Source organism: Chenopodium album, chromosome 1, assembly GCF_948465745.1.
Source record: "Chenopodium album chromosome 1, dcCheAlbu1.1, whole genome shotgun sequence".
Classification (NCBI taxonomy): domain Eukaryota; kingdom Viridiplantae; phylum Streptophyta; class Magnoliopsida; order Caryophyllales; family Amaranthaceae; genus Chenopodium; species Chenopodium album.
In genome coordinates this window covers 88,198,810-88,226,652 of record NC_137834.1, presented here as the reverse complement: position 1 = coordinate 88,226,652, position 27,843 = coordinate 88,198,810, and the positions used below count along the sequence as shown (strand labels likewise).

The following is a 27,843-nucleotide window of genomic DNA, read 5'->3' as shown; positions in this document are numbered from 1 at the left end:
TGTTCCTCGTATTGTCATAGGGCTCAATACATTGATGAACGAAAACTCGTCCCAAAGCAAAATACCGAGTAACGTACATCAAAGCCTAGTCTTGTCCATCTTATTTCAACATGAGTTGTGGTTAATAAGTTAAAATAAGGGGTCGTTTGGTTCACACAGGGTAAACAGAATGGAATGAACAATGGGAATGAAAGAGAATAGAATGAAAAACCATTCTAATTGCTATAATGGGCTTGTTTGACATCAGTTTTTTTTTTTAGTTTTCTGTTTTTTTGAAAACCAAAAACAGGAAACAACAAAAAGGTGTTTCCACTTTTCTGTTGTCGGTTTTCAAAATTATCATAATCTTAATAAGTTTATATAATTTTTTATTCATTATGGGACACATATCATATACTTTTAGAAACCAAAAAACAGAAAACCACAGCAATGTCAAACGAACCCTATGTTGTTTGTTTACAAAAAAAACAAAGAGAATCCAACCACCATTCTAAACACTACACCCCCCCACCACCACAAACACAACACTTTCCCTTTTCCAGCCACCCCACCCCACCACCACCTTCGCGCCCTCCCCGGCCCCAAATCGCCCGCTCTCTCCCCAAAAACCCATCTTCTTTCCCGAAAAAACCATCCCCACCAATGAAAAAAAAACCCTAAAATCCCCTCCACCTCCACGGAAAATAGTCGACCACCCCTTCCCCACCCTCGAAACTAGGGATGGCAACGGGTCGGACTCGGAGCGGATTATGCTAAATCCGACTCCGACCCGACAGGAAGTCGGAGGTTAAATCCGACATCCGACTCCGACTCCGGCATCCGACTCCGACATCCGACTCCGACTCCGACTCCAATATCCGACCTCCGACTCCGACTCCGATCCGACCTGACTCCGAGTTTTTTTTCATTATTCAATATACTTTGAGATGTTGGGCTATTTGGGCCATTACAACCCACAGCCAATGCCACCATGACCCACACAAAAATCCACTTTCTATTGGAGTCGGAGTCGGATAATCCGTTAAAGTCGGACATTTGTCGGAGTCGGATTTTTTTCTCGGATTTTTTATAGGATTCGACTCCGACCCTCCTCCGACTCGGAGTCGGATTATTTTAACGGAGTCGAACTCGGATTACTTTTTTCTCGGACTCGGAGCGGATATTTTACCTCGGATCGGGGCGGAGTAGGGTCGGATCCGGACTAGATTGCCATCCCTACTCGAAACCCTTGGGCGAGGGTTTTGAGGGTGGGAGGAGGGGTGGCTGACTGTTTTTCGTGGGGTGGAGGAGTTTTAAGGGTTTTTTCATGAATTAATTTTTGGAGGGATAGAGAGGAGGGGCGACGAGAGGTGGGGGAGGGGCGGCGAGGAGGATCGGTGACGATAGGTGGGGTGGCTCGGCTATGGGGTAATTGTGTGATGGGGGAATAATTTCGAGAGGAGTGGTTGACTGTTTTTCAGAGGTGTCGGTGGGCTGGGGAGGGGTGTCGGTGGGCAGGGAGAGGCGTGGGTAGGCGGGTGGTGGGCTAGGGAGTAGCGGTGGTGGGCGGCTGGGTGGTGGAGGTAGATTAGAAGGTTGTGGTTGGTGGTGAAGTGGTGGGTAAGGAAAGGGAATGCAAAAGGCTAGGGGGGTGGGGAATCAATTTAGGATAAAAATGGGTAAACTCAAAAATAAAATGGGGGAAAGGGAATGGCAAAAATGGACAAGCAAACAACAACAAAGGGAATGATACCCATTCCCTTTGATAATTAACCTCAACCAAATGACCCCTAAGAGTTAGTGATTCCACGGAGCCAAAGATAAGGGTTAATTAACGACCTGTTCTCTTCCGCTTAATTTCAGTTCAATTCACTTCAGTTCTTAATTTATTTTTCTCATAAACAATTCATTTTAATTCAGTTTAGTTCATTAAATTTATCAGTACATAATTTTAATTATTAATCTATATAAAATAATTTTTGTTATATAAGAAATGTTAATTAACTTAATCTAATTGTTATTGATTGATCTACAGTTCTACACTAAGGGTTTGTTTGGTTCACCTTATTTTTTCTTATCCGATGTGGTCTGGTATGGTCTGATCTAAACTAAATGACATATTTGACCAAATTTTGACCTTAAATATACAATAATCTATACAGAAAAATATATCGAGTGGAGTCTTGTTAGATTCGTAATAATGTGTATTTTATTAATATGTGATTTTCATAATCTTTTCATTACGAAATAAAAGATATTTAGCGATAAAAAACTGCACATAAAACGATGATTTGATGTGAACCTTATTTTTCTAATTTGATCTGATCATAACTTATTATTTTTTTTTCTGAAACAAGTAAAAAGTATGGTAAATTAATCAAGACTTAATTTTAAGTACTCATATTTAAAATCCTCCCATTTCATAAATCCGAAAATACAATGATACCAAACGCGCCCTTAATTACGAGTAACAAAATTGTATATTTGTATGTTGATGATGGAAATACATTTTGCACAAATGCTGACATCCGAAGAGAATTGGCCCCACTCCATAACATTGTTCGCCAACGCTGTGTTGTTGGGCTGTTGTTGCTGATTTCTTCTTCGCTCCATTCTCCAACTCGCTGGATCTCGCTTCGTCAACTCATTCATTCACTCACTCTCCGACTTCTTACATCTTCTCTACTCCCATTTTCTTCTAATTTAGGGTTTCTCCGCCTTTAATTTCCAGGCCAATTTCTACTTCTCTTCTACGATCGATCATCAGGTAAACGTCTATGATCTCCTCGATTTTCTCTGTTAATTCATGGATTTTTGCCTTAATTTATGCTTAATTCGTCTTTTTTTGCTTCATTGTTTTGTTGATTTTATCATGCAGCTGAATTTTGTGCTAATTGGTGGAATTTAATTCATGTCGTGACTTTTTCAGGGTTTGAGGTTAAGGAATTTGGGGGTATTCTGAAAAGCATGGTAAATTTCTGCCATTTTTTTTTACATATGTTTTTCAATTTGATGGGTTGTAATCTATATTAGTGATTGAAGATGACCAAATTAATGAAAATTGGGTGAATTTTGTTTTCTAGAATTACCTCCTGGGAGCTTTCAAGCCTGCTTGTCATATTTTGATTGCATTTGCAGACGAAAAGAATCGAAAGAAGGTAACATTCTCGTTGTTTCAGTTCGTGGTGGAATAAGTAGCTGTATGCTGGTTGTTGATTGAGTAGTGTTATTGTTGATTTTTCGCATTTTCGCCATTGCCATCATGGTGCCAATGTTTTGAAAAAAAAAAATGTAGATCATTAACTCGTCCAAATTTGGGAAATTGAATTATGATGTTATGTTGCGTTGGCATTTGGTTGCTAAAATGTAATCGCTTATGTATCTTCTTGAAATAGGTTCCAATCAAGAAAGAAAATGGTCAAACTGTTATGGTTCCGCTCTTTCAAAGTCAAGAGAATATCGTTGGCAAGGTAAGGGTGTCAATCCAATTCAATATTATGCTGACTGTGGTATGAAAAAAGACCTTGAGAGTTTATTTGTTTCGTTTTTATTCTATCATTTCTGATATCTGTTGTTGGGCCTTCGTAGATCTCTGTAGAGCCAGTTCAAGGGAAAAAAATTGAGCACAACGGCATAAAAGTTGAGCTTCTCGGCCAAATAGGTAGGTAATCGTTCTAGTTAACCTGGTTTATGATTGATTCTCATTATTTGTAAGGATTGTTCTCCCATTTTCTTGTTATACGTTTTGAAGCTCATAAATATTATTAATTGGCAGCAATTTTAACATTTTTATAATCCTTTTTCTTTTGCAGAGATGTATTTCGACAGGGGAAACTTTTACGACTTTACCTCTCTAGGTAGGTGTTTATTTGTCTATAAATTTTCCATCTACATTTTCCCACTACTCTAGTCAACTTCATTTACAAGGTGATCTTTTGAGCTTTATAACCTTGAGATAAGATGTATCTTATGAAACATTAAATACTTAGCTTAGTTTTGGAGTCTATTGACCGTAAGACTTCGTTTTCTGCAAAATTTATAAGCATTAAGTATCTTGCACCTGTTTTGTGTATAAAAGATACATGTCAACACTATACAAATAGGAGAGCAAGAATAAAAAATTTCAATGCCTCAGTCTTTAGCCTCAATGCCTCATCAATCATGTGTGGTCTTATTAGCTAAACGAAGGACTAGTAACTGATGCTGTTGTGCATTCACATGATCCATTGTACAAAATCTTCACAAAATATGATCGAAACACCTGGAGTGGCAAATTGGCAATCCAAGGATTGCTGCTTGAAAATCTGCCTGTGCCTCACTTTTTATGTACACCACCAATTAGCCTATAGAACCCACCTTAGTGATTCTGTTGTCCGTTTTCTCTTCAGTCCCCTCTTCCAAGCTTCTCTAACATCCTAGGAGATGTTTGTAGGCGAGAATTCTCGAGGTGTTGCTTTAAGTCATATACCATTTATTGCTGTAGTATACTTGTATGCCAAAGATGGGCCATTATGTAGAAAAGGGATTGCAGGCCTATGCATCCTTTTTTTAAGTGGAATGAGAGAGAAAAAGTAGTTAGATGAATTGTAGGAATATAGGATTTGTGAGAGAAGTTGATGTGATGGAGAGTGAAATGGTGGTAAGAGAATAGCTTGGATGCACATCATATGTGAATGTGTGTTTTTTTTTTTTTTTCTTTTTTTAAGAATAGGTTGCAGAAAGATAATTTTGAGACATCCCCAAATGGTTAAGGGAAGACAATTATAGGATGGAGGAAATATTTGACTTTTGAGGGTGTCTAAGATAGGAAAGATAAGGTTGTTGCCTCTTGTTTTCTCTCCAGTTTCTGTAAGATGACTTGATGACATGAATTTATTGAGTAATGATAAGAAAGAAACTCCCTAGCTGCAATTAGCAATGGCACACAAAGTCGCAACCATGAATGGGTGGTCAAACAAACCTTAAGCAACTACAAGTTAATAGAACATCAAACTTTGCTTTTTATTAGCATAATAATAGCATATTAGATGTTAACTACTAACAATAATTAAATTACCAAGGCTAAACAAGAAGAAAGGTAAAAACTTGGAGCCAAAATAATAATTTGGATGATCTTAAATCACATCACTTGAAAAAGGTCAGGAATGTATTTACGAAGCTCATCTTTCAGGATTATGATTAATTAGAGTGAGGAGGCTAATATGAATTCCATTATTCTTTTTGGGTCCTTGTCTTTGATAACAACCATCCCTTACCCATAAAAACAAAAGAAATGAAATTATGATTCTCCTTAATTGTTTCTAGATCTCTTTTTGGGATTCCATAGTCAAATGAACCTTAGAGGTTTTACTTTTTAGAAAAGGTTCGCTTAATTCTCTTTACTGTCCAGTGATTTTATAAGAGGTTTGCACTAATTATTCTTCTTTTTGACGCGTGTGGCTGAATTTGGAGAAGGCTATGGTAGATCTTCTTTGGCAGTTGGAAATTAGGAGAGAGATCATCATGTAATTATGTGATTTGGGGCCTATGTTGGCCGTGTATATTCCCTAACAACAAAAATTCATCTTGAAGCCAATATAATGGGTGTGAAGCAACTAAGTAAATATGGCACAAGGATATGCTTAGGAACAATATCTAATTTGCAGTTGTTTATGTCAAGAGAGGGAAGAACTTTTGGTCCTTGTGGCTTGTAAATGAAGAATGAAAGTTTGAATGGTTATAGTGTCATTTTCCATTTGCTACCCAGGGATTTCTTTTTCCAAGGCTCTTTTATAATGGGAGTCAATCATTGCACCAAGCACCAACTATCCTCTGTAGATTTTGTAGATAAAATTATAGATGACAGTTTGAGGGCATGTCTTTCTTGATTCTACCTTCCTTTAGTACATAGGTGAAAGCCTTTGGTCTTTATTAATGTACTGACTTTGGCTGCCTCTTTTCAGTATTTTACTCTCTTGGCTTTAGCTATAAAGATTCAAGTTTCCCTTTCTGCTGGTTTGTTTGTCTATTTTGCTTATAGCTGCCTACTTTGTTTGATTCCTTTGCCAACCGAAAGAGGCAAATTAATACATAAAAGTGGTAAATTTTGGCCTTATATGTAACACTGCGTTTTGCTATATCACCTGCTCACCTCATGGAAATAAACTCCAGGTGTATTCTTTGTCACATTGCATAGTTATATATGCGGTAGGAATGTAGGATTTGGGGCAACTTTGTTTGGAAGGGGAAGGGATTGTTTATTTCGTAAAGTGGTATGGGTTTAGAATCAAGAATGAGATTAGATTAGGGTGGTATGGGGTTGGAACTTGATGCTTAATACCATGTGCTTCGTTTTGTTCGGAAATGGACAATTTTCTTACCTGATAGTATGTTATGAGTCATACCCACCTCCATTTTTGGGTTTTAAGCCCCATGGCCCATACCTTGTGGATTTAAGTTATGGCTTTGAATTTTTGTAAAACAAACACAAGGTATGGGTTTTACTCATCCTAAACCCATACCTCATACTAAAATTACTTAAACCTCGGCCAGGTGCTTCTCTCTCTGTTGTCTCTCAATTGCTACAGGCTTTCTGCATGGCCTTTTTTTTTTTTTTTTTGGTTGGGTAAGATGGTAGTGTTTCTTATGATATCGTTAACGGGGAAATTTAAAGCATTAAAATCGGATCACTGGGGGCTCAAAAGTTTATTCATGCTATTTTTGGGCACCCCATTACAGAGATTTTGTTTGGTACTTTATTAAAATGTCTTCCATAAACTTTTGCCATCAGGAGCTCTTAATTCCTCTCTTCTGTGGTTCTGTCCCAATTTTTCTTTCCAGAGAGTCAGAAACCAAATGTATGTGTGAGGGCTTTTATATTGATAATACCTTTAGCTAAGCTACATGTATATGGGAGGGTTTTATTGAGACATATGACGCCACTTCTACATTGCAAGCTTGCTACTTATGGCATTTTTTTTTTTTTTTGAGTTAATAGGGCCAGAATGGTATACCCACCTTTCAATTTTGCTCCCCGGAGGTTTCCTGCATTGTGTTTGGAAGGCTTAAGGTTATGCTATTGGGTGTTGAATTGTTGATCCAGTTACTTTTTTTTAGTGGGGACAAAAATTGTTACAACTGAGCTGAAACAAACTGGCCACATTTTTGAAACTTGGGCAGATACAATTAAGCAGCGGACATATGAACTAATCAACAATACACTTTTTTTTGGTGTTCCAAACGACTCAACAATACACTTTTTTTGGTGTTCCAAACGACTCAACAATTCACTTTAGTTGTATAAGACAATGTTGTTTCAGTTTTAATTACATTCCATCACATAGAATTTAAAGATTTTTTTTTTTTTTTGGGCACCAAATATAGTGGGAGAGTCAACTTCGTTGCATGGGGTGATTCAGAGTTAATATTTGGTTTGTATCCGGAGCATACTGGAACACTTATGTATGGAAATTCCAGGATTGATGGTCATGTGATCTTGTCATTGTTTGTCTTATGTTTACATGTTGATGATTATTGAATAGGTTTTATTTCTGCTACCATATCTGTCAGAACCTGATTGGTGAGGAAAGTTTGCCTACTAACATATTGATGATTTTTTTGCAGTTCGTGAGTTGGATGTCCCTGGTGAAATATACGAAAGAAAAAATTATCCCTTTGAATTTTCCACTGTGGAAATGCCATATGAAACATATAATGGAGTGAATGTAAGACTTAGGTATGTTAATATTTTGTAGTACCTTTTTTATTGGGTGAAAAAAGCGGTTTGTTGTTATTCTAGTTGCCCAAAGAATATTTATATAATTTTAGCTGGAGCATATATCTTGCATTATATCCTTGCTATCATATTTCAGTACTACCCACTTCAACCTATTTCTACCTTGTATTGACTCTGCTGAATGAAGTTTTATTGTTGGTGAATGCAATTATTGGGCTTTCAAAGTGTGAACACAATTATTGGGCTTTGAAAGTATTGGGGGATGTTTTTGCTTCTTAGGTGTTTGTTTCGTGCTGTGGTTTTCTGCTGATTTTTTTCTTAGTAGTCCTTATAGGACTGTATAATTCTAGAGAATAAATTTTTTTGCTATCTTACCAAGAAATGTCTTGGTTTATTTATTTTATTTTTTTTTTTGGAAAAATTGACAGCATAAGTCCCCCATAAGGTCCCAAATAATTAACTCAGAATAGTTCCAAACTCCCAACTTGTGTGTGCGCTTTTCTTTTCTCTTTTCTTTTTTTTTTTTTTGGGGGGGGTGGGGGGGGGGGGGGAGGGGAGGGCCGGAGGGGTTGTCAAGTGTTTCCCTAAGCAGTTTTGCATTCCTGCTTGATTTTGTAACATGTTCAACAAGCAAAGAAAAAGGAAGGCGGTGCCAGCTGAAAGGCTAGAGAAAGGAAGAGAAACAGGATATCCCTCAACTACCACCTCATTTTGCATACCTTTGAACTTCAGGCTGATTATGCGCTGTTTGGCTCAATACAAAACAAAGAAAGAAATTAAAAAAGAGAAATAAAAGGAAACAGAAACCCTCTAATAATTCTTTTTATTTGGTCACTTCTTAATCAACCATTTTTTCTCATCCCCTCCTTCCCCAAAATCAGATCTTCTATTTTCATCTTCACTGCAGGACATCAACAATAACCTCCTTTGTCATCACCCTTTCTCATTCTGCCGTCTCCTCCTTCATTTTCTTAGAATATTATGCTTTCAATTTACCCTCACCAAGTCTGCATGCTTATGCTCTCAATTACATTGGTCTGCGGTTGAGTTGTTGTTGGGTTCACTGTTGTTTTTGGCCTTTATGGTTAGGAGTGCTGTGATTATTAGTGTTGGTTACAGTGGAATATATGGTTTGATGGAAGATGGTAGTGAGTCGGTTAGAGATATTGAAGGTTAGGACTTAAATTTTGGTGGTTGGTGTTGGCTTGAATTATGGTGGGTAGGCAAAGGGTGGTTGTTGGCTGGAGTTTTGGCAGCATGGGCGGTGGTGGGTAATTGTTGGTGTGAATGGGTAGGTGGTGAATTAAAGAAAAATGGGGTAATTCTCAAGTCCCAAGGAAGAGGCAGGGGATAAGAAATTAAGAATTCTAAAAAGGAAAGCGGGGAAAGGAAACTCTAAAACAGCCAGCCAAATACCCTCAAAGGGAATTTAGTACATAAATTGTCTTTTCCTTTCTTGATTTCCCCAAGGCTCAAACCAAACAGCCCCTAAGAGTTTTGTCTTCTCCTTTGTCTTGTAACAGCTTACCAAAAAAAAAAGGCTTTTAGCTAATGGAGGTGGTAAAGATAGTATGTAAGGAGCATCAATTCCAAGGGGTTGCCATCCATCTGCAGACTAATTCACTTACCATAGCTGGGACATACTGACCTTTGAGGCTCAAGAATTGGACTAATGAATAATGAATGATTCATAGAAGCATAAAAAGTTAGAATATATGCTTGGGTCAGCAACCCTTGAAAGAAAGGACTAGGAAAAAAAATTATACTGCTGTGTATCTCTATTTAAGCTTACAAAATGTATAAGACACTTTTACTCTGGCAATCTGGCTTCCTAAACATAAGGTTTATTGCTTTTAAGGTTTCTCTTTCGTACTTGGAAGAAGTAACATGTTTCTGTCTTTTTTTTTTTATTCAAATTGGTTGGTATGGCGTCATTTGTATGTTGTGATATACATCATGCTGTCAGAGCTAGGCATTTGACAGTGTTGTATAGCTTACAAACTTGACTCGTACCATGCCTTGGAAAATGTTGCTACAGCTCTTAAACAAAATGAACTTTCTGATTTGTTTTGTATGAATAACTTTGTTAGGATTTGTAAATTTGTAAAAGTTTTATCTGCTTTAACTTAGTTGCATGTTTCAACATTTTGAGAGATAATTGTTAACTTTTAACTTTGATATATATGATTAATGTGTTTTAAATAATTTGCCCTTTTTTTATAGGACATATTTGGCATTTGAGTGATAGCTAATAAAATGCTCTGATGTGCTTACTCCAGGTATGTTCTCAAAGTAACAATCAGCCGTGGTTATGCTGGAAGTATAGTAGAATACCATGACTTTGTGGTAACCTCCCTGTCCCCATTCTTTATTATGCATCCCTTTGTTTGCATGTCTGATTCTGCATAACTTTGAATACTTTTTGTCTTCAAGTTTGTACTGGGTATTCTCACTTTTCCAACAGTTGTTTTTCCTCTTTTTTTTAATTACAGAGTTAAAAGAAGTTTAACACTGTAGCCATCTGTATTCTGCTGCAAAGACAGCTTCAAACTAAAGCTTTGTTTCTTCCAACTTTAAAAACCAAGCTTCATAAAATAAAGGTCACATAATTAAAGCAAGGGACAATAAGCTCTGACAAAGGCTACCATTTTCACTGTACATTTGTTGAATTAACAATATTTGAGAATGTGCATTTATTTGAAAGTGCCTTATTAGTATAAAATAAAATAAAAAGTGTGATATTATCTATCATTACCCATGTTCAGTATTGTCTTTTTAAACATTTAAACTCATCTTTTCATCACATTTGTTGTGATGAAACCTAGTTCCCAATTGAAAATCAATATTTTTGATCTTCAGTAGAGTGGCTTTGCAACGAACTAGCGTGGTGTTGATAAATAAAATGGACGGAAGGTTGATTTGGATAAATAAAGCTCGGAGCTTTCGTACAATCGTCAATGGCTTTAGGCCATCACTCTCCAAGACTCTCTAAACCTAATACTTTCTGCCTGCCTTCTCTATCCTAAACTACTACTATTTATACTACTACTACAAAGCATAAGATGGCAACAATGCCTTAATTACTTCTAGTACTACTCTTGTCTTCTTCCTATTTTTGCACACTACAAACAAATGGCCTAAGGAGGCCTGTCTGCCCTGCTGCTCCTCTGCCCTCTGTCTCTCTCTGCTTGATGTTGTTGTTTGTCTCTGTTGTTGTTGTTGGTCTGCCCCTGCTGCTTGCTGTAGGTGGGTGTCACGGGTGGTGGTGGGAGTGGGTTCATTGCAGGCTTTATGGTGTGATTGGTGTCAACTGTAATTAGCTGACAAATTTCTGGTCTTGCAGTATTTTTGTTAGCACTGTATATTACTGATTATCACCCAAGAGTTTCAGGATTCTAGCTTACTGTTATTTTTTGGGTTTATAATTTTATAGCATGTAGTAATTGTGTTTATTATGGATCAGGTTCGCAACTATTCTCCACTACCATCAATTAACAATAGCATCAAGGTCAGTTGGATGTAATGTTTGTTATTTTCTGATAACCTGTCTATTATATTAAGATTATTCTGATAGAAGGCTCTGCTTGTCGTATACTCTTGTTCCTGAATTTCTGATGCAGCTCTTTATCTTTGTTACCTATTGCTTACTACTGTGTTTGTATTGAGTGTTAGCAATATATGAAGTACATTTTTCTTTTTTGGTATGCCCTTCAATACAAGTTTTTGATTATGCCTCTGTTGGTGCAATGACTTACTAATATTACATTTTGTGTAGATGGAAGTTGGAATTGAGGATTGCCTGCATATTGAGTTTGAATACAATAAAAGCAAGTAAGTCGACACTTCTCCAACCCCTTGGTTCAGCTTTGTAGCTGGTGCTTTTGAGAAGAAGAGAGATACCGTGTGAATTGGTGATGTTGATGGATCTAGTTTGTTTTGTGATTCAATCAACTTCCCTATATCTGCTCTGGTTGGGGCTGTTTAGCCTGTGTCTAAGATGAGTTACCTATTTGAGTTTGTCCACGGGAGGGGAGCAGGGGACCATTAGGACAAAACCATTTTGGTGTTATCCCATACATTAGCTATTTACATATGATTAATGAGTATTAATTTGAGTTTTACAACTTTACATGCTTTCAGGTATCATTTGACAGATGTCATCATAGGAAAAATATATTTTCTTCTTGTAAGAATCAAGATTAAAAACATGGATCTTGAGATCAGGCGTCGGGAGTCCACTGGTTCAGGTGCAAACACTCATGTCGAAACTGAGACACTTGCAAAATTTGAGTTGATGGATGGGGCTCCTGTCAGAGGTACCAAGAACTACTAATTGTCTTAAATAGTTTTTGGCTATCTTTTGTTTTCTTATTTGCTAAAACCATAGTTTTTTGGCAAGCTTATCTTCGTTGTGCAATGAATTTTTTGTGCATATGTTCAGTGTTGCCTACTGTTATTTGCAGTTTCTGAATAATCTGATCAGGGCAATAAAACCAGGGGCTGTGCAACTCTTTTTCCTTTTTTTTTTACCCCATGCGGGAGCTTAATTTTTGTGTACATGTTGATCTTAAAGATTACAATGCTAGACTTCTGGTCAGTGATGATTTAGGGTTTTTAAAGTAAAGTAGGCTCCTTCCATGCAGTTGATACAGCAATGACAAATGCTTTTGGGATCAGTTAGCCCCACTATTGCTAGCATTTTATGTGCTTTCTGACTCTGCTGTGGTTTCCTGTACAGGTGAATCAATTCCCATCAGACTGTTCCTTAGTCCATATGAGCTGACGCCTACACATCGCAACATCAATAACAAATTCAGTGTCAAATATTATCTTAACCTTGTTCTTGTTGATGAAGAGGATCGTCGGTATTTCAAGCAACAGGAAATTACATTATACCGCCTTGCTGAGAACTCTAGTTAGCTGTTCCTTTGGTTTAATCTATTTCCATGATAAGCTATAGGTTATTCACTTATTCTGGATGGGAAAGGAAGTAGCTATTCCAAAATCTGGCAGATTGGAGTAAATTTTTTTTTTTCCCCCTGGAAAGGGTTTGGTCTAAAGCTGTATCTTTGACTCTTCGTGGTATATTTTTCCTTTTTTTTTTTTTACCTCGGTTTCCATGATTCTGTTTATCTGGCTTGTACATCAGGTGTGGTTGATGATTTAATAGCATATGTTGTTTTGAAATTGTATTCCCTATTTTTTGGTTATGGATTTTGCATTTCTGAAAATGTATGTTGATGGCTTGATGCCCACTCTTATTTGGCTACTTGCTACATTGCTGTGATTCAATTGATTATTATGATCCACATTGATATCTTTGAAGAGGAATATGTTATGCCGTGTGGGAAAAGAAAGATATCAAACGTTGATCATACGTTGTTTTTAACTTGATATTAAGTGTCCAAGTTAATTTCTCTTGCTTAAAAACATACACGTTCTGATCATTTTTATGAAAGACTTCCTAGGAAGTGCAACTTTGCAAATGATAAGTTACTGAGTCTCATGAGTTAAAATAACCATACTTGTTAGGCCGATACCTTCTCCCCTCCACCTGTTTCCCTGATGAACAAGTCCGACAAACCCCAATGTTCCCCCGAAGAAAACCACCACATCATGTCGCTGCCTGTGCACGGTGATCTGATGACCGAACCCCAACTTGCATTCCCTATCTTTGGTCTTCTCAAGCATATGTAAATGATCAGCCATGAGTTCATGAGAAAGTTAAATTAAATTGTTACTGATTTTGATTTTGTTTGTTTAAATCTCAAGTTGGGATCATAATTATCTAATGGTCAGCAATTAATTTTTTTTTTTTTTTTGTTGTCAAATTTCCACTTTAATGGTCGACCTCTTAACTCTATCACGTGCTGCTTGAAGGAATGGAGGACAAACCATGTGAGAGAACTACCAATGCACTTTACTAGTTTCCTTTCTTTGAGAAAATTTCCCAATAAATTCCCTACCAAAAACTCAATAAAGTTATTTTTAAATGCTTGTTTAATTCATGTAACAATACATGAAATAATAGAAGTATGTATGAAGTGGAAGTATGAGAAGTTTGGTTAACAAAATCATGCGGAATACTTGTACCATGAGGTTTTACTTTCTTCAAAATAGTAATGATTACTTACCTAATCGAGTAATCGGTAAATAAAACTTTTCCAAAATAACGAAATAACTCTGTAATTACACTACTTTGAAAAAATAGAGAAGTTAATTTGCAAGTAAAGTTGTTGGAAAGAACCATTAAATATTCTAAATTGAATAAAAGATTTACACATTTTTTAAAAATTTTAATTTTTAATTTTTTATTTTTTTTTTACTTTGGTTAGCTTGCATGATTGTGTAAACCATAATTGCTTCAAACACCCTTTTCCTTCTTTGTGTCCATGGAAAAAATTGCACAATAAGTCACCATTGTCTCATCCTAATACCACTCCAACTAAGCACATTTGGATTGTGGACTTGTGGTGTATGCTAGCATGGAACCTCTTGAAAACGAATATGCATATTTGTAGACTATATATAGTGCACTCATAATAAACAATAATTACATGGATAATTCATAGATTTGCACTAAGGAGCATTTCTTTGTTTATGAGAACCATATGACTTATGCATCATTGCATCCCTTTGACATATAATCAAAATTGAAATTGTGCTTGGGCATTAATCAAGATTCAATTTAATTTCATAGTGCCGGGATGACATTGTGCAACTCATTAATGTGTTATTTGAATTGCGGGTCAAGTTTGATCCTATACCAATGTTGCTGATGATTCTCCAAATTCCCATCAATTAGTCTAAATAACCTAGTTCTTCTCTTAAATTGATTATTTTTTTTGTTGATCAAACATTTAGTCTTACCACACGATTTTTTGTTGAGCAAACATTCAGTCCTGCATGTCAAAAAAAACTCGTTTAATTATTTTTTCTATTAATCATTATTTATAGTTTAACACTTTCCATTATAAGTTGCTTGATTTGTGGAAACTCATATCAATTTTACTAAATTCATGGGAAACTTGACTTGTTAGTTTTTTTTTTTGGAAGCATGCAAACTTGTTAGTTGTTATATGTTTTTTTTTTATTCAAAAGAGGAAAATAATTCCAAACAGAACAGAAGAACAAAATAAACAGAAAACAAAAAAGCAAACCACCTTAAACATACTACCTACGGAGGGACAAAGCGCGGAAAAGCCACACCTCTAGTATCCTCCTCTAAAATATGACCTAACTCTACCGGAATTTCACTAAAATTTTCACTTTGAGAGTCTTGAACAACTCCGCGGTTGGCCAACCAATCCGCCGCTCTATTTCGTTCCCTATACACGTGAAACACTTTCACCATCCACCTTGGGTCATTGATTTATCTCTGGCAATAGCTTATATCATGGATATTCTCACCTCGAGGGACTTCTTGCTTATGTAAATCTTGAACACATGCTAAGTTGTCTAGCTGAACTTCCATCTTATCTATTTGCAAATTTTGGGCTAGTTCCAGCCACCTTGTCAAAGCCAACACCTCTGCCCTGAATGTTGTGTTGTACCCAAAGTTGGTATCTACTGCCGAAACACACTTCCCCCTATAATCTCTTATTATTGCTCCACCTCCTGCTGGGCTTGGGCACTCCTTTGCCGCACCATCACAATTCAGCACATACCACCCATAAGGTGGAGTTGTCCACCTTATGTCCTTCTGAACTTTGTTATTGCTGCTGACTTCCTCGTCCTCTAATACACCCCTCAATGCTCTTCGAGCCTCCTCATACCGCACATGAAGAAACGCCATGAAATCTATAGGTAGTTCCTCTCTCCTATTAAACACATAGCAATTTCGCCATCTCCATATCCACCACACCGACACACCGTAACACCAAAGTAAATCACCCAACTTTCCTCCTCTTCATGATCCGGATTTTTCATGTTGTTGGTGATCCATTCTTTGATATTACCTTGGTAAAACTGCTGCACTATGTTTGGCGTTAATGTTTTTCTCCACACAACCTTTGCTATCGGGCAGTCCCTTAGCGTATGAAGATTACTCTCCTCATGATTACCACAAATATAACATTTAGGGTTGTCAGTTAGCTTTCTTTTGAAGCGGTTTAAATTGCCTAGCAGCCTATCATGGCAAGCCAACCACAAAAAGGCTTTTATGCGCTGCTGAATTGGTGCCTTCCAAACCGCTTCCCAGCATTCTTCATCAATGACCTCTGTTTCATGTTTCATTATACGCATAGCAGAGCGAATGGTGAACCTACCTTTATTACCCTCTTTCCAATACACAAGATCTCCCAAACTTGAGTCCAAGCGAAGCTCATGATTTTGCACCAATTTCATCGTATCAGCATCAAGGTAAGGAGCAATCTCATTCCATTTCCAACCCAAATTCTCCTCCCACATTTCCCAAACTGTTGCTCCTAACACCTCTTCTGGAATCGGCTGATTTGCAAGTTCACTAAGAGGTCTATCTGAGCACCACCTATGATCCCAAAAAAGAGTTTTCTTCCCATCTCCAACCGCTATCCTCACTCCTTCACCAATTACCTTCGCATTTTCCGTTATGCCGCTCCACACATTCGACATTCCCACCTTAGGTTCAAACATATCTACATCGCAACGACCTTTGCAATATTTCGCCCTTAAAACCCTCGCCCACAAAGCATTAGGTTCTGCTAGAACTCTCCATCCTAGCTTAGTCAAAAACGCTGCATTAGCTTGCTTTGCCGAGTTGATTCCGATCCCCCCTTGACTCACCGGCTTCTGTAACATTTCCCAAGATAGAAGGTGCACCTTCCTTTGCTCATCATTCCCTCCCCACACAAACTGCCTTGTCTTTCTATCAATTCGATCACAGATACTCCGAGGAATCTTAGCTGTTTGCATAGAATACATTGCCATAGTGTTAAGGGTCGACTTGGCCAAAGTAATTCTGCCCACAAGTGAAAGATATTTCGATTTCCATCCCGCCAAACGCCTATCAATTTTCTCACACAGATGATTATAAGTCTCTTTGGTGACCCTACTTGTTAAAGTAGGCATCCCTAAATACATTCCAAAGTCTTCCGTCTTTTCCATCCGTAATGCAGTACTTATTTCATCTTGCTCCGATGGAGAAATATTCTTTGAGAAGTATACTCTGGATTTCGCTAAGCTCACCTTCTGTCCTGAAGCATTGCAAAAGCGATTCAAACAATCATGAATTATTATTGCTTGTTCTACACTTGCCTCAGCAAACAAAAAGATGTCGTCTGCAAAAAATAGGTTCGACAACAAAGGGCCATCCCTACTTGCTCTGATCGGTTTCCATCTTTCTTGGATGATAGCCTCCTCAATTGTTTGGTAAAATCTTTCCATACACATTACAAACAAGTATGGAGACAAAGGATCCCCTTGCCGAATTCCCCTACTTGGTTTGAATTTTCTTGAGGGTTCTCCATTCCAAAGAACTTGTAAGGAAGTCGAGGTTACACAGTCCATAATCAATTCAATCATGAAAATGGGTAAGTTCATTTGTAACATCGTATCTCTGATGAACGACCATCTCAATCTGTCATATGCTTTTTCAAAGTCTATTTTGATTGCCATCATTCCCTTCCTTCCTTGTTTCTTCCTCATTGTATGTATCACTTCTTGGACAATAACAATATTATCCGTTATTTTCCGACCCGGAACAAAACTTGCTTGTGTATTTGAAATTACACGCGGAAGGATCGGTTTAAGCCTATTAACAATAACCTTAGTTACAATCTTATAAGCCACATTGCACAATCCAAGCGGCCTAAACTGTGGATCATAATAATCAATTGAATCAATTTTTTGAATGATATTGTAAGTTAGCTTATAAATTGATAACATTAACTCATTATGGCATACAACTCCTTATGGTATTTTGGAGATACGATCCATTAACAAGAATCACAACTCGAATCAATTTTATTTTATCTTAAATCAATCCAATCAGATGTAAGCTAGTCTAAACTTGTATCAATCCTCAAGTTAGTCAACTTATATACCAATATGTCGCCATATGTTTGCTTGTATACCAAAATGTCGCAGGTAATAACTCATACACGAATATGTCACTAGGGTGTTAACTTTTATACCAATATGGTCAATTGACCTTAGGTAGATCCATGATTGGGTGTCTACGAAGTTTTTTTTTCTTTTCATTTTTTATTTATTATTATGATAATGTTGATTACTCCGCATTATTTAAAGTTAATTGTACTATATTTTTTTCTGCTAAAAAAAAAATAAGTTAATAAATTATTTTATTTATAAAAGATACTAGGTAAATAAAAAGGGGAAAAGAATGAAATCCAAACTTGTTTAGGAGTTTTAGCCCAGAAAATAGTAGTAGCATTTGCAATGCAAAACTAACCCTCATCTTCTCTACTGTCGTGTCTCTCTTTCTCTTTCCTCTTTCTCTCTCTTCTTTCAAGGTTTGTTGATTTTTCCAGTTCTATCTATTCACTTTTTAAATCTTTAACAATTTGATGTTTTTCACTTCCCGATTCTTTGTTCAATTTCCCATTTCAATTGATCCCTCAATTTTGTAATTCGATGATTAGGTGATTGTTGGATTCATTTCGCTGATTAATTGGGGACAATTTCTGAAGCCGACATCGATTGATTCTTTGCGGTTAGTGTTTTCAATTCTTGATTTTGATTGTATAAAATAATCCCCAAATTAGGGTTCTTGATTAGTAAAAGAACTTTAATTTCAGCTTTTTGGTATGATTCTTGAAGAAAAAATTTAATTGATTGATCGGTTTGTTTGATTGGAATATGGAAATTGTCTTTCATTTCAATACTCGTGTTCTTAATTGGTTGGTTTTAGTAGTTCTTGGTTGTGTAAAAAGCAGTCATTTGGGAATTTTTAGGAGCTCTTGTGATTATGATTAAGAATTTAAAATAAATAAATACAATAACTCAAAAAGACCTTAATCGATCACCCCATCAATTTCGAGCTTATTCAATTGACTCAAGCTTGTTAAGTCGGGTTCGATCAGGTCGGGTTTGTCCCTCGAATCCAGTTTCATTGATGGATGGAAGGAGATGAAAGCATATAATGAGAAATTAGTTTGCCATTTTGCTTGTAGTATATTGTTTATTATTTTAATTTCAGTTAATTAGAGTATATTCTTTCTATTAATCCAAATTCTTAGTTTGATGGGGGATGGTTTGTTTATAATTGTTTGTATTATTTGTTGAAGTGTGGCATGTATTGTTGCTATTCATGATTGTTTTTATTAAATTGATTGTTTTGCGGAACACACCTCTGAAAACGCACTGTGAATGTTCTTTTGTTTGTGGAGAATTTTATGAAATGTGCCATGAAGACCATGTTTTTATGCCTTTATCTCCTCTGTGCTGTCGAGAAACAATGTAGTTTAGTTTCTACTATTCAATATCTTGATTATATGTAGTATTATATATCCTTCATGGAAGATTTGTGTACTGGTTGCTGTTATAATAGGAAGATTCATGTGCTCAGCTCCACATGGTTGGTGATGGTGTCCATTGGTTTGCTCCGCTGTGGAGTGTGGACATTTCAGTGATGACTGTGACTTGTGGCTGTATTGATGCATTTATGTGTTATAGTAGCATTGATCGGCCATACAGAAATGATATATGTCATGTTCTCTTTTGTGTTTGCCCCTGACTTTACTCTTATCTTCTTTAAATATGTGGAAAGGGGGGAAGATAAACCAATGGTTTCTGATTCTTTTGGTAACAGTCCAAAGATGATGTTATGCAGGGGCTACAACAACTTTTGGTCAATATAGGTTGCCCTTTAGGTATATGTATGGGCTGACTTGTACTTTTCATGGGAGGTGTAGAGGATGGCCAACCACCCTCAAAGCGGCTGAGATTATCTTGTGCAGGATCAAGCAGTCTTTCAAGTAGCTTAAGAGCTGAAGAAACCGTAGCTACTGGCTCTTTGAGGGATTTGATGGCCCGACCTATACAATGCCAAGGGGAAGAAGAAGTGATTGGTTCAAGAGGGGTGATCAAAAGGCTAGAATTTGTTAGACTTATAGCTGGTGCTTTGTATGCTCTTGGTTATGAACGTACTGGTGCGTGTCTTGAGGAAGAATCTGGTATACCATTGCACTCTGCTGCAGTAAACTTGCTTATGCAGCATGTTCTTGATGGGAGGTGGGATGAAAGTGCCTCGATATTGCAAAGCATTGGTTTAGAGGATGAAACTATAATAAAATCAGCCAAATTTTTAATCTTGGAGCAGAAATTTTTCGAGCTTTTAGATGATGGAAAGACAATGGATGCTCTAAAGACGTTGAGGACGGAGATTTCACCTCTACATATCAAGACAAGCAGGCTACATGAACTTTCTTCTTGTATTCTTTATCTTCCGCAGAGTGAGAATGGATGTGCTCGCAAGGATTCGCTGAAAGGAAAATCTCGTTCAGAAGTTCTTACTGAACTACAGAAATTACTTCCTCCCACAATAATGGTTCCTTCCAGAAGGTTGGAATATCTAGTAGAACAAGCCTTGAATTTGCAGCGTGGGACCTGCATATATCACAACTCTTCTGACAGGGAGATGTCATTGTATGCTGATCATCACTGTGGAAGAGACAATATTCCTAGTCGTACTTTGCAGGTTCGTATCTATTTCTAAGTTCCTCCTTTTCGCTTAGCTCCCCCCTTTCCTGTCCTTTTTCTCTGTGAAATTGGGCTCTCTATGTACTAAATAGTCATTGCTTTGTGTTTTGTTTCTCTTTGGTTAGATAGTAAATTGGTATTTTGCCTCAAATTAGCCTACTTTAAGAGATATAGTTTGTGTGATTTACTTATCAAGCTGTCATGTTTACTTTGTCCTCATCACCCCTCTCATAAAGTCTCATACATCAACTTTCATAAACCTTTTCACTTCATTAATCTCCCAAGTAATCCAACGGAAAAGAAGAATTTAATTCTAATATTCTGGCAGTTGCATGGCTTTATTTATCAGGTTATGGACCTGATATCATTGAGTGTTATTGATCTTTTTATGAACTAATAATCAATGGACTCGCTAATATTTCTTAACCAGTTGATGGTTAGGTCCCCTTTAATTTCCTTCTCCATCTGCTATGTGTTAGCTTTCATTCAAAATTTTCCTCCCATTTTCTTCTAACCTAGCCGTAGCCAGGTGCTGTGTTACCTGTCTTCCATCCACCGGTAAATCTCTTCCAATTTTTTTTTCTCTTTGTAATTTTTTTTGCTGGTAATCTGGTATCAAGATCAAGACATATTGAGTTATTTTCTATTGTGGTGCCAGTCACATCTTGGTACTGATGTTTATCTGGGTGTGAACTTAAGTGAAAAATTTTGGGTTGTTACCTAGTTGAAGAGGTTTAGAGCTCCTGTGTAGAAGCTAGTTTGACTTTAATGCAGTCCTGTGACTTTTGTCTCGGAGCTTCAGCAGGGATTAGATTGGAGATAATCACAGTGAACAATGGGTTGTTGAAGTTTATATAAAGACTGGGACACAAATTCAAGTTTTTTTTTTGTTTGTTTGTTTGTTTTTTTCTTTTTTTTCTCTCTTTTCATTTAATCATTGATGAGGTGTAATGCATCTTATAGAGGATGCCTGTCGTATTTCTGAGATTCAAGGCTTACCTTTTTTTTTTTCTCAAACTTGAAATGTTATTGTTTGGTAGAGACATATAGTACTTGTCACTTTATGTTTTTCCCTTCCCTTGTTGCTCCAACCCAAATGCAGATCTACATATTTGGTTGACTAATATTATTATGGTTAATTCTTATTTGTTAAACATAGCTTCATGTTAATGTCCAACATACAAATGGCTCAGGTAAAAATGTAAAATTTGATTTTTTATTTTTTTAAAATTTTTTATTTTTAGAAAGAGGAGGATTTTTTGCATATATGTCATCTTATGTGATCAGCGGATCATACTTTATACTTGGTGTGGTCTCTTAGTTTCTGAATATATCACTGATCTGTTTGTGGTTTTGGATCCCCATCTTCTCCCCTGTCTGGGGTGTGTTCTTCTCTTATTATAGTTTGAGAGAATGACATTTTGGCACTCTTGTGATTTCTCATTCAGATGTGACTGATAGCCTTCTTTATCCAATGTCGTGATCTGAAATTTATGGATCTGTTTGACTGTTATATGAGCAGATTTTAGAAGGGCATCAAGATGAAGTATGGTGCTTGCAATTTTCTCATAAAGGGAAATATTTAGCATCAGCATCAAAGGATCGATCAGCTATAATATGGGAGGTAAGCTGCCTCTCTCTCTCTCTCTCCACTGTTATGGGCAAGGAGTTGGGTGTCAGATAGCCAAATGACTCAAACTTAATTTTTCTATGTGTAAGATGTGGGCTTTATCCTGTGAGTTACCAAAATGAATTCAAAAGGGGGTGATACCAAAACTAGCAAACAAGTCAAGCCTAAATGCTTGTGTATGTATGGTGTGAACACATGCAAAACTAAAATCTTTTAGAATCAGGAACTTGTTTTAGGAATGTGTAACCCCACAAATCCACAATAGGCTCCTTGTTTCTGATATTCTGTACCTTTGGATGTCTGACACTTACACCTATGCTTACAATTCATATTTCTGTGAGTCTTGTCTGCGTAACATAGGTAAGTATTATTAATTGACGCAGGTCGGCGTAAATGGTGAAGTTGCGCTTAAGCATCGATTATGTGGCCACCAAAGACCAGTTTCTCAAGTTTCGTGGAGCCCAGATGATCAGCAGCTTCTCACCTGTGGGGCAGAGGAGACGGTGCGGCGGTGGGATGTATTATCTGGTGAATGTCTTCAAGTCTATGAGAAGGCTGGGATTCCTGTTGTCTCCTGTGCATGGTCTCCTGATGGGGAGTCTGTCTTTGCTGGCTTTTCGGATAAAAGCATAGGCATGTGGGATCTGAATGGAAAAGAACTGGAGTGTTGGAAGGGACATCGAACAGTTAAAATTTCTGATCTGGAAATAACTCATGACGGAAAACAAATCATAAGTATATGCAGAGAAGCAGCGATTCTACTCTTGGACAGAGAAACACAATTTGAGAGGTTGATTGAGGAGGACCAAGTTATAACTTCATTTTCTCTCTCAAATGATGGGAAATTTATACTGGTTAATCTTCTTGACCAAGAAATCCATCTTTGGACCATAGATGGCGATATTAGGCTTGTAGCCAAGTACAAAGGCCATAAAAGGTCCAGGTTTGTGGTAAGGTCTTGCTTTGGTGGCCTAGAACAATCTTTCATAGCCAGTGGGAGCGAAGATTCACAGGTGTGCTCTCTTTTCTGCTGTTTTCTCTTTCTTTCTTTTTAATTTATTTTATTTTATTTTATTGAAGGTCTATTTATGATTGCCCACTCTGTAGTATTTCTACCATTCGTTATCCACAAAAGGGATACTGAATCCTGGTTAATTAAGAGATCGGTAAATTTTATTTTTCATTGAGCCTCTTTATTATAACCTTTACCTTGTCCTATAATAGTACTCCAAGCGTGCTGCTGATGCACTCAAAAGGTTGTGAAGTGATGCTGATGCTTATTTTGGTTAATGTGTCTTGCATAAGTAGCATTGTGAGAAATGTTATTCTTGTACTCGTTGAAATATCACAATTTAGCAAGAAGGTGCAGTTTTTGTACTGGCTCCATGATGTGTCTGCGAAGATTATAAGCATCATGTTTGCTTTATAAGATTGTGTTGTTTTGTCAAGTCAGGCTGCAATATCTCTCATATTCTTCGTAGTTGTGTGCTTTAGTTGTTTGTCCAGCTTGTGTTTTTGGCTGACTGAACATATTGGATTTGCTGATTTTCATAGTACTTCCATTCATGCTTTTGTTAAATTTGTTTCCCATGGCTCCTTCATAGATGGTTTTTGTCCCTATTCTGACCTCTATATAATTTACAATAATGAGGATGCTTATAGATATTATCAGAGGAAACTGTTCTATTGGGTATTATATACTTAGTAGTTGCTGTACTTTGAACTCCTATTTACTGCTTGATCTGATATAAGACGATATTAATATTTTGAAATATATCTGTAGGTTTTTATATGGCATCGAAGTTCAGGACAACTTGTAGATATATTGCCAGGTCACTCTGGAGTTGTCAACTGTGTTAGCTGGAATCCAGTGGACCACCACATGTTAGCTACAGCCAGTGATGACCGTACAATACGGATATGGGGCTTGAATGGAGCAAATATGAGGCGTAGTGTTTGTCAGAGCAATGGCACCCATCAATGCAATGGAAAATTATGAAAGCTTTCCTACATAGAGCCAATGGAAAACGAGGCACGTTACCTTTGAATTTATTTCTATTCTTGTAAATTTTCCTTTGACTTGTCTCAAGTGAATATTCATGGTGATAAAATGAGGATTATGTTGTTTTTATGACAATTGTTTTGATGTCTGGTTCATTTTGGATTCTGAAATCGTTTTTTCCCTTAATGTGCTGATAATTCTTTTAGTGAACAAATGGAAAAAAGATATAACACACAATTTCTGTTAGACTTCATTATCAATATTAATTTTAAAACCTCTGAAGTGTTTTAACTAGTTTTTTTAGATTTAAAAAAAAGGAATTTAGAACTGAAAAGGGCACACCTGTAGCTAAATTGGGTCTAGGATCAAATGTATTCATTATCTCTTTATATTAAAGGTCTTTCAGATGGATTGATCCATAGGATTTTTCTTAGCATTCTCTAATGGGAGATTGCACCGATTTGCAGGATTTCTGTTTCTCTGTTAGATTATTTATAATGCAGCTGGTTCTTGTAGATTTAGTCTATGACTCTATGTAGATGCGTAGGAACTCTGTTTCTTGCCTGCAGAATGCACAATGCCTGCCATTGTGTTGGGGGTAATTGAATGAGAATGGTGATGATGATGTTCAAATAATAGTCATTAGACTCATTACAGCTTTAACTTCTTGGTCTTCATGAAATTCTATATTGTGCTAACAAAAACTATGTACAAACCCTGCCAAAGTCATAAGCTTGGCCCTTGTGAAGTCTAGATATGTTCCATTTTTACAATTCGGAATTTGAAGGACTCATTGCCGTTCTGGGTACACCATTATACAACACCTCTCAACACTTTGTTACTCACACGAGTTGTGACAAATATCTGAGTTGCCATGGCTGTCAGGCACAGCAGTAAGAAGTATTAGTCAATGAGCATAGAGGTTACAAATAGGTGGTTCAACTCCGGTTTGGTTTAGGTTAGTTTTTTTTTTTTTTGAAAAGCGGTTTAGGTTAGTTTGTTTTGAATCATATTCGAGTGATGTGTCATTTAATTTCAGTTCGGGTTGGTTGGAGTCTATGTAGCTTAATATGATAATTACTTATAGGATTTATTGGTTACAATCATCGCATTAATTTTGGATCAATTTGAATCAATTGCAATTCTGGTTCTTAACTATAGTGATAGTTGTATGCCTTATGATCAAGGATATTTGAGATTTTTTGCGCATGAGTTTTCTCAATACTCGTATCTATTAATAGGTGCCGAGATGACTGAAATGGGTGCTTGCATCCTTCCTCGCTTCAAACCTTAAGTTTTAGAATTCTATGCCTATGTGCCTGTAAGAGCATGATTTCAGGAAGTTGTGGTGACTGAATGTGGGTGGTCTAAGAGAGGAGATGACAGAGAGAGATGTATCGTAAGCCATTATATGCTATTTGCAATTTGAAAATCCGGTGTTTATATATAGTACCTTCTCCCTAGGCAACATCAGCAAGAAAAAAACTAGAAAGCCCAAAATAAGTAGAGAAGTTGATTTACAATAGAAATCTCTGAATCAGTTACATTATTTAAGCAACACTGAAAGAACTGACAGCATTCTCAACAAACTTCTTAGCACCCTTGAACCATCTCTTGTCTCCAGCCTGAGCCTTGCAGATGTAAAGCTTACCATCCTTGACAGTGGCTGTAATTACTTGGTGTTTGCCACCCTCATCACCATCGGCTGTTCTTGTCAACACAGTGATGCTGTAGTATTGTTTCCCATCAACCACTGGGGTGCTGCTTTCAAGGACGTTTGCACTTGCAACAACACCTGAATCGAAACCACCCTGCACACAAAAAATTACCAAATAGTAATTAGAAATATGGTTCCTCCTTTTTGTCCATGAAAAACTAGGTTAGAACTCGAAAAACAGCCAAATTTTTTTCTGAGATTAATTTGTGTTGGGAAATAATTTTTTCAGTATGAAAACTTATTTTTAGCTCTTGTTATCTGGAAAATAACATGTTTAAGCACTCAAATTTCTGCATGCATGGAGAATACTTTGTAAACCTAAGGGTTCGATTATTGTGTACCACTGAGAACATGCCATTAAGATTTGTAGAAAAGAAAAATATGTTAAACAAGGCAGTAGTCTGCAATGATGAAGGATTACCTCAGAATCAGTCTGTCCGAAATAGGCTTGTTTGCCCAACAAGTAGTCCACCTGTAGTAACAAAACACATGAATTAAGTTTTCTTTTCAGAATCAGGTACAGAAATGGAACAATAGTGCTAGGAGGCTAATGTAATATTGCAAAAAGGTGAAATTACTTGGGAAAGGAATTGCTCAGGGGAACCATAGTCTGTGATGGATTTCTTGTCAGTGGGGGTGACCATGACAGCTAAATTGCTGGTGGCATCGAAGTTGTCCTCGAACCTCAAAATTTGTCCAGGGTACTCTACCTCTCTGCTCGGGTTCCATTTTGAAGGAACCAACAACTTGAATCCATCACCGTTGTAGGGCATGAATTCGGTGTTAGTCTTTGGCTTCCCGAATACATTGGCTGCAATTCAATATTGTTGACTAGTAAATCAGAAATCTGAAAAAAGCTGCTTGCAGTTTTACACTGAGCAGACTAAAAGGTGTAAGTTGTACATCTAAACTCTAAACTCTCTAGATGCCTCAGCAGACTAAATACTAGATTGTGGCTATGAATATTAAGCTGATTTTTTTAAGTTAATAACTCTTGTCTGTTATCAACTTGAGTTGTTTAATCCAGCTTTTCTGAGAACTTCAATTATATTTTTGTATAGCATATATAAACCTTCTTTATGAACACCTTCATGCTTAGCATGGGCGGATCTATGTGAGAAGGATTCGTCTCCAGATGACAATATAAACACCATTGATCTGTTACTGTAATACAATCAGAGGACTTTTCCTAAGTCATCATTCTTTTGTGTGTCAAGTATACCATTATAAAGTACCTAAATTCATCATTGATGTAAACTATATATAAAGTTGGAAAACTGAAAACGATTCAAAAGAAATCAGTTTTTTGTAGAGCACGCAAGTAAAGTAATTACCAGCTTCACCATAGGCTGCATCAGCAGGGGAAACCTTAGAGCCAACAGCAGCAGCACCAATAAGAGCAGTAAGGGCCAACCGCCTTGACACACCGTCGCTGACAGAAATAACCTCGTCTTCTTGATTCTGAGCCTTGCAGACGATCTGATTAGGCTTATTGCTTGCGACCTGGTATTGCTGCATGGCTCTGCCAGCAGCTAGACCAGTGTTGGCTGCATGGTGGTGTAAGAAGCATCCAGTAGTAGCCATTTTCTTCCATGTTATCGCGCACAGAGTCATGATTCACTAACAACTTACAACTCTTTCTCTCTCTTTGTTTTTGTTGCTCTTGTGAATTATTTGTGGGTGTGAAAGAAAGTATAAGGTTGTTATGTGATGCTGAAATTTGGAGGAAATGGTTTTAAGATATCAGAGTTGGATGATGTAAAGATTAGATTATGAGGGAAAGATAAGGTTGTTGAGGACTCTATTGGTTCCACGTTGGCTTCTAATGGCCCACTTTAAGGCATCTAGATGACTAGATCTTTCTTTGTCCCTCTCTTTCTCTGGCTCCTGATTTTCTGACCATATATACCGTCTACTTCTACTTCTACATGGGGGTAGTCCCTAGAAGTATAATTTCATCCAACGTGGAAAAGGGGTGTGAAATATGAAGAAAAATTTGCGAAATATTACTCCTGTTTCTAATTAGTTTATACCATTGTACTTTTGTGAGTAAAATTGTATAAACTTGTACGCAAATTATCACTAATATGTAAGACATAATGTAGACATGTGAGATCTTGTTGAATTTGTTTCAAGGTATTTTTTTAGAATATCATAGTACA

General features: G+C 37.0%; 3 protein-coding genes across 3 annotated transcripts; 2 read left to right on the top strand and 1 right to left on the bottom strand.

The window, feature by feature from the left end:
• The first annotated feature begins 2,483 nt into the window (after positions 1–2,483).
• LOC145625194 (vacuolar protein sorting-associated protein 26A-like) lies at positions 2,484–12,969 on the top strand. Its single transcript, XM_081678269.1, has 12 exons — positions 2,484–2,746; positions 2,909–2,949; positions 3,063–3,137; positions 3,375–3,449; positions 3,568–3,640; positions 3,792–3,836; positions 7,582–7,693; positions 9,973–10,039; positions 11,157–11,201; positions 11,469–11,524; positions 11,834–12,009; positions 12,432–12,969. The coding sequence occupies exons 2-12, from the start codon at positions 2,947–2,949 to the stop codon at positions 12,611–12,613; spliced, it is 909 nt and encodes a 302-aa protein (XP_081534395.1). The 5' UTR covers positions 2,484–2,746; positions 2,909–2,946; the 3' UTR covers positions 12,614–12,969.
• Positions 12,970–18,001: 5,032 nt separating this feature from the next.
• On the top strand, positions 18,002–24,145 carry LOC145561640 (WD repeat-containing protein 26 homolog). Its single transcript, XM_081621865.1, has 6 exons — positions 18,002–18,144; positions 18,274–18,344; positions 19,464–20,330; positions 21,855–21,956; positions 22,346–22,975; positions 23,746–24,145. Exons 3-6 carry the CDS (start codon positions 19,533–19,535, stop codon positions 23,959–23,961), a joined length of 1,746 nt encoding a protein of 581 aa, XP_081477991.1. The 5' UTR covers positions 18,002–18,144; positions 18,274–18,344; positions 19,464–19,532; the 3' UTR covers positions 23,962–24,145.
• Positions 24,146–25,388: 1,243 nt separating this feature from the next.
• LOC145561624 (oxygen-evolving enhancer protein 2, chloroplastic-like) lies at positions 25,389–27,407 on the bottom strand. Its single transcript, XM_081621864.1, has 4 exons — positions 27,016–27,407; positions 26,260–26,492; positions 26,103–26,153; positions 25,389–25,775 (listed from the first exon to the last, which is right to left on the bottom strand). Exons 1-4 carry the CDS (start codon positions 27,293–27,295, stop codon positions 25,515–25,517), a joined length of 825 nt encoding a protein of 274 aa, XP_081477990.1. The 5' UTR covers positions 27,296–27,407; the 3' UTR covers positions 25,389–25,514.
• Between the last annotated feature and the right edge of the window lie 436 nt (positions 27,408–27,843).

Excerpts from the sequence above, each read along its gene's own strand:
- LOC145625194 (XM_081678269.1), top strand. Across the intron at positions 3,641-3,791 it reads TGAGCTTCTCGGCCAAATAG|AGATGTATTTCGACAGGGGA; the intron begins GTAGGTAATCGT and ends TTTCTTTTGCAG. Across the intron at positions 7,694-9,972 it reads GGAGTGAATGTAAGACTTAG|GTATGTTCTCAAAGTAACAA; the intron begins GTATGTTAATAT and ends TGCTTACTCCAG.
- LOC145561640 (XM_081621865.1), top strand. The coding sequence starts at position 19,533 with ATGGGAGGTGTAGAGGATGGCCAACCACCCTCAAAGCGGCTGAGATTA. Across the intron at positions 20,331-21,854 it reads TTCCTAGTCGTACTTTGCAG|ATTTTAGAAGGGCATCAAGA; the intron begins GTTCGTATCTAT and ends TTATATGAGCAG. Across the intron at positions 21,957-22,345 it reads GATCAGCTATAATATGGGAG|GTCGGCGTAAATGGTGAAGT; the intron begins GTAAGCTGCCTC and ends TAATTGACGCAG.
- LOC145561624 (XM_081621864.1), bottom strand. The coding sequence starts at position 27,295 with ATGACTCTGTGCGCGATAACATGGAAGAAAATGGCTACTACTGGATGC. Across the intron at positions 26,493-27,015 it reads TGCAGCCTATGGTGAAGCTG|CCAATGTATTCGGGAAGCCA; the intron begins GTAATTACTTTA and ends ATTGAATTGCAG. Across the intron at positions 25,776-26,102 it reads TCGGACAGACTGATTCTGAG|GGTGGTTTCGATTCAGGTGT; the intron begins GTAATCCTTCAT and ends TTTTGTGTGCAG.